General features: G+C 39.1%; 1 protein-coding gene across 1 annotated transcript; it reads right to left on the reverse strand.

Annotated features, from left to right (window-relative positions):
• Positions 1-1,369: 1,369 nt before the first annotated feature.
• On the reverse strand, positions 1,370-10,732 carry UBE2A (ubiquitin-conjugating enzyme E2A). Its single transcript, XM_008571232.1, has 6 exons — positions 10,452-10,732; positions 10,232-10,312; positions 9,810-9,835; positions 4,092-4,181; positions 3,011-3,099; positions 1,370-2,676 (listed from the first exon to the last, which is right to left on the reverse strand). The coding sequence occupies exons 1-6, from the start codon at positions 10,493-10,495 to the stop codon at positions 2,548-2,550; spliced, it is 459 nt and encodes a 152-aa protein (XP_008569454.1). The 5' UTR covers positions 10,496-10,732; the 3' UTR covers positions 1,370-2,547.
• Between the last annotated feature and the right edge of the window lie 1,949 nt (positions 10,733-12,681).

Genomic DNA, 12,681 nt, shown 5'->3' on the forward strand with positions numbered 1-12,681 from the left:
TTTCCTTCCCCTTCGATTACAAAATGAATAGAAATATCATGCATTCTGTGGGAATTCTTTTTTTAGTACTATGCAATGCATTCACTTTGCTATGAGTAACCCCTGGGTCCTAAATAAAGGACTAATTACAACTTTGGTTCTTCATCATACCTCCTTCCCCACATCAGCAGGTGCAGAATTGAAGACTCAAGTTCAAATCTGACTGCCATTTGAAAAGGGAACTTGCAAATCTGTTTTAGTTAACTTTGTTATAATTATTACATGCAGGCAGCCTGTGATGTTTGTTAAAATCATAAGGGGGAAAAAGGTGATTAGCATTAAACGATCAAATGAACAGTTTGTGGTGCCTTTGACCATGGATATATTATGGGAGGTCAGCTTGTGGCCTCTGTTAAGGGTTTAAAAGGATTATCCCATGAAAGAGTTTGGGAATAGGGTTTCCTAGGAGGTGTACAAAAGAAAAAGTTGTTAAATCTTTCCATTCCCACTCTCACCTTAAAATTTCTCAAGTATGATTAATGGTGTCAATATTTAAGGTACCCAGCCACAGCAGGAAGAAAAAGTTAATGTAAAATGAATCCACCAAATAAAGACCAATTTCATGTAGCTCTACATAGAAGCAGAAATGGACTTGAGGGAAAATGCTAAGCACATTTAAGGACATGGCTCCTCGGTGAAGCAATCCAATGAATGTGGTATTCAGTGCAGATTGAACTCTCCCACACTGAGGCTTCTTTAACTACCATGTCTTAAAAGATGAGTGGTGTACATACATCACAAGGACTTAATTTCCTTTAGGGACCCCCATCCCCACCCAACCAAGTAACAAGAGATGAGTTTCACAAAGTCATTGATTGTCCTTGTCTCCTTAAAATGAGATGGGTTGCTCAGAAGAAAGCAGAGCTTGTATTAAACAAGATGATTGAGGATACCTGTACTCCCCAACTTTATATAGGATTTAAAAACACCATTTTATAATGGTTTGGTACTGTTTGTTTTTAAGCTAGGGCTTTTTAGGAGCTGGGATGTCAGGATCAACAAGTTAGATCTTGGTCTCTGAGGGTGCTGATAAATACAAGGTTTGTTTATTCTCCCCCACCCCATCACAATTTCATTCCCTTGATTGACCATAATGTATACTGAAGTAACTTTTATTTCATTTTATATCCTATTAAAATGTTTTTAAGATGCATTAACATTTAATGATTGAAAAGGAAAAAAAAAAAAAAAAAAGGTGCTCATGAACAGTATGTACTGTCTTCTCTTTTTCACCCCCAAAATCAGTACTTTTGCTTTTGCCATAATGTTTTAAGGGGGGAAATGAGTAAATATGAGATCCCAATAAGAAATACTAAGAATTCATACTTTGTGAAATTTTAAGGATATTTTTATTTACAAGTTTTGAAAAATGTACATTTTTTTACATGGGTTACTTGTGCAAAGTTAGATTTAGAAGAGTGATAAATGCATAAAAGGTGAAATGGAACATTAGACAAAACATTTACAAGCCTTATCCCACATTGCTACTTAAAAGTACTATATATCTAAAAGTATAAATAACCAAAAAAAGATTGCAGATGTTGGCTTTAAGGGTCTAATAATGCTGAAAGGGAAGAAGAAACTAAAGCATGCAGCAGTAACTCAGAATTTGAGTGGAAAATAATTTGCCACAGATGTGCTCCTCTCTCTGAATTAAAACTCAAAAAAAAAAAAGATGGAAGATCGTAAGTTTGTTCATCTAGGGCAGCATGGCTCCGTTAAAAAGATTAAAGGATCTCCAACTTTCCCTAGCTCAAAAACATTGTTTCCATTCCTCTGCTCCCACACCTTTTTAAAAAGCAAAAACCCAGAAGACCAGTATTCTGAAACTTAGCATGGGTGCGTCCAGTCAATATCTTGCAAGGAGAGGATGTGTCAGTTGTTACTACAATTGCTGGACTCCTTTGGCTGAGTCCTTCAACATTCTCCTTCCTCCCAGTAAATACTATCTTGTAATTCATATTGCTTACATCTTAGTATATCATTTTTTAGCCTCCAATCCTCTTTCAAAACTGATGCTTACATGGATTTGTTTCCCTATTTTCTATAGGCCATATTCCAAACACATGCACTTCTAAATCCAACAACTGAAGAACCAGGCAGGATTAAACACTTCAACAATCATTTTGTTAAAAATAACATCCTGGTCATCAAACTGTGCATAAGTACCACTTGTATAACAATTCACTTTAAAAGCTTAGTGTAAAGTACAGTAACAAATAACTACCCGAAGACTGAAGATGAGATACAACAGAAAAGAAATTAAGCATTAGTAATTTTTGCAAGTAACCCAGGTACAGTACATTTGATTTCATAGAGGGTATTTTCTGGTGCTCATGGAGAGGGTGGAAGGGGTGGGAAAAGCTTGGCAAGGAAAGATGGAAACAGCACAACAGCTATTTTGCTTTTAATAAAGTAAATGTAATGATACTGAGGAATAAGAAGGTGACAAACACATTAATATATATTTTTCTTATGGCCAGCCTCTTCTTTTGCTGCACCCAGGGGTCAACAATCACGCCAGCTCTGTTCTACTATTGCAGAAACACGCTTTTCATATTCCCGCTTGTTCTCCTGGTACAGCTGAGCAGCCTGGCTGTTTGCTGGACTATTAGGATTGGGTTCATCCAACAGAGACTATAAAGACAATTTTTAAAATGTCAGTTCCTCAATGTAAAACATATTTTCAGAACAAACAGCTATTTTATAAGGTAATGACACTCAACTGAATTGTCCTAAGTAACAGCTAAAGTTGCTGTCTTTAGCATACTAACCTAGAGTTACATTAATCTGCTAGTAGCTATGTTTTTCTGGTGGCTTGGGTCTTAATGGTCTAGGCCTACCTTTCATCTATAAAACAAATAAGCTTTGGCCCCAAATAAAAAGGTCTATTACATTATGACTTTCAAAAACAATTCAATTGCTAATATAAACATATTAAAGGTCACAGCTGCATTAAGGAAAAATTCACCTGTATGGATGTTAAAATCGAAGACACATCATAGGTTGGACTCCAGCGGTTCTGAAGTATGTCCAGACATATACTACCATCTGCATAGACTAAGAGCATAGAAGTAGGTACGTTAAACATAACAAGACCACTGAGGTTTTAACATTGTAGTAAAGACAAAATAGTCAAGAATACTTTGCTTTTGAAATTTAGAAAGATTTCTTAGCTGTTTCCCAGTTAACTGACTGAAAAGATGAGTCATTATTGTTAGTAGTGAAATAATCAGGGTGATCAGAGAATGTCAAATGTGACTGGTATAAAACTGGAAGATACTTAGTGCTCATTCTTCTGAAAAGACTGCCCTATTATACAGGAAATCATATACACTTTCTAACAGCGTCCCTAGCTATTCATAGACTTCTGGGAAATTCATCCCACCAAATTTGTAAACTATATGTCCTATTTGAAATAACAAAAGATAGCTCAGAGTTCACAAGGCATGAAGATAAAAATATCTGATACCCTGAAAAATACTTTATTAACCTGAATAAAAGGCAAGCTGTTCTAATGCTTACTACTAGAATAAAAAAAGCAAAATGCTAAGTTAGAACCACCTGTGGTGCTTTTCCAACATACTGTATGCCTGGCCCTTAACAACAAAATCTGATATTCAGTAGATCTGGTGTAGGGCCAGGGCATCTGTATTTTTTAAGTGTACCACAGTAATTCTAATATGCACCCAAAGTTGAAAACTATTGTTCTAAATGCTAGTGAAAATAATTACAAGACTACCCCAATCTGGCCTAGCATTAAAATGGAACCTCAAGAGTATCCTAATTTTTCTTTAATAAGTAAATGACAAAGATCATTGAAATCAGGAGGCTCTTAGACTCCAAGCAAAGGGAAAGTACCTTCGTTGCTTCGGTTTTAGAACTACAGATCAAGACAACGAGAGACCACCATGAATAAGTTCAGCTTTTAGGAAACAGCAAGATGCCTAAACAACTACTCAAGTACTACAGACAAGTAAATAGGAAACATGGAAAACCTCCATAGTAAATACTGTAGTACTTTAAAATACTGTATTAGAAGTGATACTTGCCATTTGGATGAAACATCTTAGAGACAAATCTAACCGTAGGTGGTTTATTCGGATATTCTTCAGTGAATTCTATTGTAAGCTTAAATGTTCCTGCAGTTAAAAAAAGAAAGGTTTAAGAAAATGTATTTATCACTTTGTTCAGCAGTACTTTGTTTTTAATGCTATGTGAATTTTTTTTCAAGTATTAAATAATGCAAAGATATAGGGTATAAAGGAAAGAGCAACCAGGTAAGAAATACATCTATAGGAATTGCTCCAAGAATCACCACCCAAAGGTGATTTGTTTTTTGTTTTGCCACTATTCTCCCTCAAACTTAAAGATAGCCGTTATAAACTCAAAATTACTGCCTGTAGGATAGATAAGTTTAGCCATTGTACATTTTGAAAATGCCCTTAAAATAAAATGACAAGAAACTGGGCCCAAAATTTGGCCTTCTTCCTTTACAAGACTGAAAGACCTCAAAGACCTATTTTAGTCAGCTGCCATCCTAAGTTCTCCAGTGATTTTTTAAACTGATTAGAAAGAATGAAAGCACAAAGGTTCAAAAACCAATGCTAATAATACAAATCCACAATCAAGTTTTTTTTTAGTCAAAGGGAATAAGTATAAAAGTTCACTGGTTCCTTCCTTTTCATGTAATAGTAACCCTATAATGTAAGCTTAATTGAACTTAAGCCTGAAAAAACTTCATAGTCCCTCTCAAAAACCCTATGACCTTATGACTCATAAGGTACTTAATTATAAAATCAATTATTCACACTTATGGAGGGAATTAATGGCAGAAACAATTTAAAAATCACATTTGGTTTAGATTTCATTCATGTCTCTAGCTAATTTATCTTTCTAATAATGTTTAGGCTATTATTGAAATGAAATTTTTTTTCTTCAATTTGTGTCAACCTAAGGTAGCAGGAGGCCCTAAAGCATACGAGGTTATAGACTTATTTATAAGGCATGGCCGTGGACAAACTGGATTTCATTCAAGACTTGTAGGATGTTGTGATTTGGAGAGATTATGTCCTTCAAAATGTTATTTTTAATCATGTTTGTTAAATAAACTCAAAAAAACATTTGGGTAATTTTTTTTCCTGACTGAAATCTCTTCAAGTAAACTTAAGAATTAGTTACTACCTGGTATAAGGAATGCATGTTTCACTATATTACTCTGGTCCATTTAATAAATTATTTATTCTAATAAAATAGACCATACTTCAGAGAGAGATAATTTAATACTGGTTCCTCCAGAGTTATCAATTTACTTCCCCCCTTGTTCCCATTAATAGGGTTATCACTACTTCAGAAAAAAAAAAGACTACAATAGCTTGATCTGTTACGCAGCAATACCAAAAAGTTTGTTTGTACTAGTAAACTCATGGAAACAATTTGCTAACAAAGTTGACCTTGTTATAAACATACATTCTAAAGTTTCAGAAACACTTAAAATGCAACCTATGGAAACATTTTATGTTCTCCAAACTATTGTTACTCCCTAAACTATTTTCTTCTGAAAGCCAGATCTGAAGATACTATGTATTATAAATAAGGAAAGAAAGTAAAATCTTATGGAATAGCCAAATATACCGTAGCCCATCAGAACATACGTCACCTTTAATCACCAGCTCTTTTTGAGGAAGAAAGCACAGTTCTTCCTTTTCAGTATTATTGACATAATATACAAGAAAAGTGGGAATGTTAGAGAGTTCAAAACTTTGAGCTACCTTGTTATCTCAAGTGTAAATGCATTTGAATCAATGTGGAGATTTGATTAAAGTGTAGCTAAGAAATTTATCATCAAGGCATTGCTCTAAAACTGGGCAGATTTAATAGCCCACAGAGATCCCAGCTTCCTTAAATTAAAACCATCATTCAATATGATATCCAAAGGTGGTAAAGTAATACATAAGACAGGCATAAGCAAGAACAGTACAGCACAGTGGTTAAAATAATGAGCTCCACAGTCAGGCCGGGGCTCAAAGCCTTGCTTTGTTACTTTCTAGCTATGAAACCTTGGGGAAAGTGCTCAACTTGACTAAACCTCAAGTTCCTCACCTGTAAAATGAGATTAATAATAGTACCCACCACACAGCATTGTTGTGAGGTTTAAATGAGAAAAATATGCATAGTGCCACAAAATAAGTGCTCCATAAAGTAATTATTTTAGCTATAATAATTCTAAAGTTGCATATCTCTAGACCTGGCTGAAGGAGACAAAAACCAAAAATCCAAACTTTACTATCAGAAATATACAATTAATGAATTCAGATATTAAACAGTGCTTCCTTTCTGGCCTACATCAAACACTCTGAGTTAAATACAAGTTGAGTACATATGGTGGTGGCTCACAAATTCCTTAGCGTGAGCTTTCTGCCTAATACTTGTCCAGAAGTTCCATAAGATGGTTACCTAGCCACCAAAGAAGTTCATCAAAGGTCTTTTAAAACAGCTCTATTAGTATCTTGAGAAGTGAAGCAACCCGTTCATGTCTACTCGAATAAATTAAGACTCACCCAAATCTTATTCAAGGTACACATTAAAAAGGGGGTGTTTCATACTTTTAGGCACATTAAACAATCAGAACCTCTTTAGCACAACCCTCAGGGCAATTTCTGAGATCTAAAACAAATGTTAAGGGAATTTAAAATCCTAGAATTAGTATTATGCAATTTCATACTAGAGCTTATTTAGAAGGCTAGACTCTAAAATAACTGAAAATTTAAGCCTCATCACTGTTGTACACAATCTATACTGATTTTGTTCATCTTCCTGAGGAGGTCAAAACATTGTAAAAAAAAAAAAAAAGTGTCATTCTATCTATACATAGAGACCAGGAAAATTTTATAAATGTCTTAAATGGCTGGTGTATGGCAATAAGGAGTGATATGGTTGAATTAGAGAGAGCATGTTCCCCCTAAAGAAATTCACAAACTCGAGTTTTTGAAAATATTGTATTGGTCAAAGAAAACACTTAATACAGGTGTTTTCCACTATTTGGCCACCAGTTTGTGACCACTGAGGAGAAAGCAAAGTATGATTTTTTAAGATAATGCACAAAATTCTTCATCATAAGATTTATTATGAGAACACCCTTAGTGAAATTTAAGAGATTCATGTTTAAAAAGAAAAGATTTACACCCAAATCCTTAAGAACACATCTGTTATAAACAGCAAATACTAATACTTCTATTAACAATTTTCAGATGATGTGATGAAGAATATTATATTCCATAATCTTTTTATTCAGCATATACACCAAGATATTTTGACAAGGAAGTATTTCCCGCCAATGTTTTGGTAGCATAAGCTCTTGAGAACATATTCCTCTTACTTCAAGTGTGTGAAGTTAAGTCAAAATACCTTCAAGAGTTCCTTTTCTTAAGACTTTATCTCTTTAACAATGGCCTGGCTGTTCCAGAAACTTCCACCATGAATGGTTTACAAGGAAGGTGAAAAAGTAGTTTGGGGGCTCTTAATTTATATAATACATTGGAAAGAGTGAAATCAACTATTTCACTTATCCCTAATCAGTCTTTTCCCTAACTGTAAATTCCCCAACTGTAAATAAGGGGCATTCAAAAAATGGTCAAAAAAATATATATATATTTTTTGTAGCCACAGTCAGTATTCTAGACATCTGAGAAAGAATTCATGGATAACAGACTGTTTAACAAAATGAATCAGAAAAGGGTGCTGTCATTTACCCTGAGAAATTCCTTTTAGTCATGCCAGGATGGAGATACACATCATCAAAAATAGGGCCAGTAATATCAAAAGGGATGGTTCAGGTACTTAATGGATTCCATAAGTACCTTTTCAATTCATACTGCTTAAATAAAGAGAAACACCCTTGAAATATATAACATAGCCAACCCTGAGCAAAGTGATGTACTATTAACAAAGCTATGCCCAGCATAAAGCAGTCTGAGTAAAATGAGGGAAAAAGCCAATGAAAACAAAGTCTACCAGAGCTAAAGCAAATACACAGTTAATCTGCACACAAAGCTTAGGTATAAAGAACTAGCATCAATCTAGTAGAGGAAAATTCAGTCTAGCTAGCTCTTGTTACGGATCAGTTCAAATGATTAACTGCACCAAACCGGTATGCCCTTAGAATCACTCTCCTGCCACTGTTTCTTTTTATTGCAACACTGACAAGCAGTGGTGTTTACCCAGGGAGTAAAGTAGAGAGGAAGCTAAAAGTATTCAGGTGACTGTCCACAGTTTCCTAGGAAAATCTGAGTACTTGAAACAAATTATGGGCCGGCCCGTGGCTCACTCGGTAGAGTGCGGTGCTGATAACACCAAGGCGGTGGGTTCGGATCCCATATAGGGATGGCCGGTTTGCTCACTGGCTGAGCATGGTGCTGACAACACCAAGCCAAGGGTTGAGATCCCCTTACCGGTCATCTTTATAAAAAAAAAAAAAAAAAAAAAAAGAAAGAAAGAAACAAATTATAGAATTGGTTGATACTGACTTACCTTACGACACTTTGGGGACTGGTAGCATCAAAAAGCAATCCGACTCAGCAACAAATGTATTAAGTAGTTCGCAGAAATGTTTTTGTTTCCACCTTCAAACTGAGGGGTGTGTGTGTGTGTATAAAGTGCTATGTGACCGAAGGAAGATAAATCATTGAGAAAAAAATAACAGAAAGATCTTTTTTTAAAAAAAAATACCTCAAATGCTAAACAATGTCATGAGTTCAAATACTTTTAATCATTTTTTAAATGTATTAAACTTTCAAAAAACAATTAACTAAACACACACACAAACACAAAACTGAGTGCATATAAAACTGTATCAGTGTCAATATCCTGGTTGTGATCTTGTAGTGTAGTCATTCAAGATTAACCAAACAGGGTAGGAGGGGGGAACTTGGTAAACAATATACAGGGGGTCTCTGTGTTATTTCTTGCCACTGCAGATGAATGTATAATTACCTTAAAATAGAAAGTTTTTAAAAAGCAATTAACATGTGTGTTTTTAAAAGTTAAACCTAAATCAATTAAAAGCTATGTACCTATTGGTACATGAAGTACCTTCAAGTAGTTTGGATACTGATCAAGAGGGTACATTAAGGCTAACCTCAATTCTGAAGCTGTTTTGTGATTACTGACCATAAAGTCTTGATGAAAGCACACACTGAAATTCATGTGAAAATAAGAAACAATATTATACTCAAATTAGGCATTTAAGACCTTCTTAGAGTAGTGAGGCTGACAGGCGTTTGATGTGATTGTAGAAACCAGTTATGTGCAAGGAATTCTTGCACCCGTCCAACATCCAAAAAACACATATTAAGCACCTGCTGAACACAATTCCTGCCCTTGGGGTAGAATTCTAAACCAGATGGTCTCTGCGGTCTCTGCTGACTGTCAGCAACTGGTTGGGTTTATACTCACTCAGTACCTTGATGGGGGGCTGAATTTAGCAGGATCACAGCCCAAACCTCAGACATCCCTAACACCAGTGCTATGATGCTCCTTTTAAAAAGTGACTGCCTTACCCAGATTTTTTTTAAAGCAAGAAAAAGGGTGCAGTTTTAGTCAAGCAGACAACATCCAGAACAACCTGCCACACACTGGATTCCACTCAAGCCTTTAGTAGGCAGAGGCTAGGCAGAAGCAGGTTCCTAAATGGGAGGCACTTCCAGGATGATTGGGAACCTTGCCCCAGATGATCAGTCTCCTGAAAGGTGGATAAAGAAACTTTTTCTTACCATCTTCAAACGGGGTCCCTTCGGGCCTGCAACACAAAGAAAAACAGTTCCCGCTTAAAGGGCTCCCTTCTCCACATCTTAGGAAGTGGCTATTCCCAGCTCTGCCACCTCCGCCTCAGGTCAGCCACCGTGGCCTGGGTCGGAAAGTCACTACAGATAGATGTTTGGGGCTCAGAAACACCGCGCAGGCCGCCGCGCCTAACCGCTACCACTCCCCGCCCCGCCCCCTCGAACCCCAATCGGTTCCCCTGGCAGCGGGGACAGAACTAATCGAGGCACAGGCTCTGGGGAGGCGCCTAGGCCCAGCCAGACCCAAACCTGTTCCCTTTCACCCTCCACCTTCGCAAGGGCCTGCCCCAGGGGGGCAGACCGAGCCGCCTCCCGTCCCCCGTCTCTCGCCACCGCGGGAAAAGCAGACTCACCCGAAAATGACCGCATTCCAAACCATTATGTTGTTTTCTGAGGGAGCCCCGCTGACTCCGGCTGGAGGATCCTCCTGCAACCTTCAGGGAGACAGGGGGCCCCAGTCCGGCACTCGCTCCCGGCTGCTCCTGAGCCCTCCCCTCACCCCCGGCCCGACCGGAACCCGCCCTGTGCCCCGGCTGGCAGCCCCCGGCCCCTCGGGGGTCCCTGACCGTTTACCTCTTGAAGTCCCTCATGAGACGCCGCCGAGCCGGAGTGGACATATCTTTAGCGGGGTCAGGGGTGGGGCATACACCGGAGTCTTGGGTCCCGGCGGAGGGTGAGGCGGCCGAGGAGGCTGAAGAAACTGAAGAAGCTGAGGAGGAAGCCCCCGGAGGAACCGCACTGCCTCGCCGCCGAAGTCGAGGGTCGGTCTGGCGCCGGCTAAGCACCACCCCAGAGAAGACCGGGGCCGAACCAACCTGACAGGAAAGAGAGGGGGTGCAACGCCGAACGCCGGACCGTACCAAGACGGGGCGGGGGTGTGCGTGTGTGTGGAACGAAAGTTGCTTAGGTCATTAAACGCTAGCGGGAGCCAGGGAGCGGAGCGAGGTGGTCAAGGGCTAGAGGCGAGCTGAGGGGCAAGCGAAAGCCTAGAATTCGCAAGGGTTTAGTGGTGGAACGGGGTCCATCTCCACTTGCTAACTCTACGACGAACCCTGGGAAGTTTTCTGCTTTTTCCTTTCCTTTTTCTTTTTCTTTTTTTTTTTTCTTTTGAGTCCAGATCATTTATTAAAATACACGCTATGGCTGGGGAAGGTCAGGGGAGGGGGGGAGATCGGAAGTCTCGAACTAGAGGAAGAAAAAGTGGGCGGAGGCAAAACCGGTTCTCAAAAAGCGGGAACTCTAGAGTGCACGCCTCCTGCTGACACAGGAGACGGGGGCGGTGGATGACTGGTTAAAAATCACTGAAAACCAAAAAATAAATCGGACCTGACTAGGAACGGGGGTTGTGGGTCCCTTTTCTATGGGATGAATGTGCGGAATTCGGATCTCAGCATTTAGGCCAATGATCACCCCAAAGCACAATAAGGTGGTGGTGTGTGTCCTGGGGGAGGGGACGAGAGGTTAAGGCAAGCAGAGTAGGGTTTTTTGCTCTGGGCACTCACAATTCGGCTCTGGAACCACATTTCCCCTCGGCAATTCAACGAGCAGCTAGTATATGTTCAGAAGAGTCCAAGGTGTGAGAATATGCGACTGCGGAGAATTGGAAGGGTAGTGAGTCTGAAGTAAAAGTAAGATGCACGTGGAAAAGCTGCAAGTTTCAGGGAAGGGTCACAATTTGTGGACCTGCAAAAGCAATAACAGCTTTAAAGAAGAATTTTAAAAGGTCAACCCCAAATAACTTAGAAGGTAAGCAAAACACACATTTAATAATTATTGAAAATATCAGAAAGGTATGTTTTGGTTAAATCATGGAGAGTTTTAAATGCCAGGTTAATGGATTCCTTGGAAAGTGGTTGGGCAGAAGGTGACATCATTAGGGCTGTGGTAACCAGAGACTGATTCCGGGAGAGCAGCTAGGTGACTCTTGCAGTATTGTAGGTGAGAGATACTGAACCAGCCAGTTACAAAGGATGAATGGAGAGGACTTAGCAACAGATTGAATATGGGGACAAGAGATAGGAAGGAGTCAACAATGGCCAAAGCTCTAAGCTACAAGATAACTGGGGATTTGAAGGTGCCATTAAAAGAATTAGGGGACAGCGAGGGACAAGTTTGGGAGACTGAGTTCGTGGTACTGGTGACACGTCCACATGAAGATGTCCAGAAGATATCAGATGTGCTTGAGGAGCATGAACCAAAGTAGTTTGGAAGCCCCATGGCACCTGTATAGGAATAGCATTCTCTGACTGCAGAATGCAATTGCATTGCTGGAACACTGTGCCTGCCCCCACATTCCTCATCTGAAGCAGGGTTGTCATAGCAAGCAGCAACACAGAAGATTGTTTTCCAGCACAGACGATTATCAGGCTAGAACATACTAACTATAGCACAGTTGGCCAAGCATTCTTTCCACCCCCTTCTCACCTTGACATCTTGTAGAAATACCCTCTTCATAGCCAAGCACCACCCCCACCCAAGAGCAGGGGTCAAGAAATGAGAGGTCCTTTTCAATGTTAAGAAAAGTGTGTTAGCAATACTGTTGTGTGTTTTCACAGGACTTGGCAAACCCAGGGAAGATAAGAGATTCCAAATTGTCCATAGGTGAGGATTTGAGAATTTTCCTAAAAGGGAGGACTCTGAAATATAGGAATATATGACTAGGGAAATTGTGGAATTTCGTGCATGAAGATATTTAAATGCAGAATAGATTCTGATTTTCCTAGACTATTTTGGGTTGGGGGGCAGCAGGAGGAACAAATAAACTATCATTCTGTTATCCAGTGAAGGCAAAGACTTTTATTTT

This window comes from Galeopterus variegatus, unplaced genomic scaffold (assembly GCF_000696425.1).
Source record: "Galeopterus variegatus unplaced genomic scaffold, G_variegatus-3.0.2 Scaffold669, whole genome shotgun sequence".
NCBI classification, from domain to species: domain Eukaryota; kingdom Metazoa; phylum Chordata; class Mammalia; order Dermoptera; family Cynocephalidae; genus Galeopterus; species Galeopterus variegatus.

Bases quoted from the DNA above. Each gene is read 5' to 3' on its own strand.
- UBE2A (XM_008571232.1), bottom strand. From the start codon at position 10,495: ATGTCCACTCCGGCTCGGCGGCGTCTCATGAGGGACTTCAAGAG. The intron at 9,836-10,231 runs GTGAGTCTGCTT...TTTGTGTTGCAG, and splicing joins TGGAATGCGGTCATTTTCGG to GCCCGAAGGGACCCCGTTTG. The intron at 4,182-9,809 runs GTAAGAAAAAGT...TTTTAACTGCAG, and splicing joins AGGGACCCCGTTTGAAGATG to GAACATTTAAGCTTACAATA.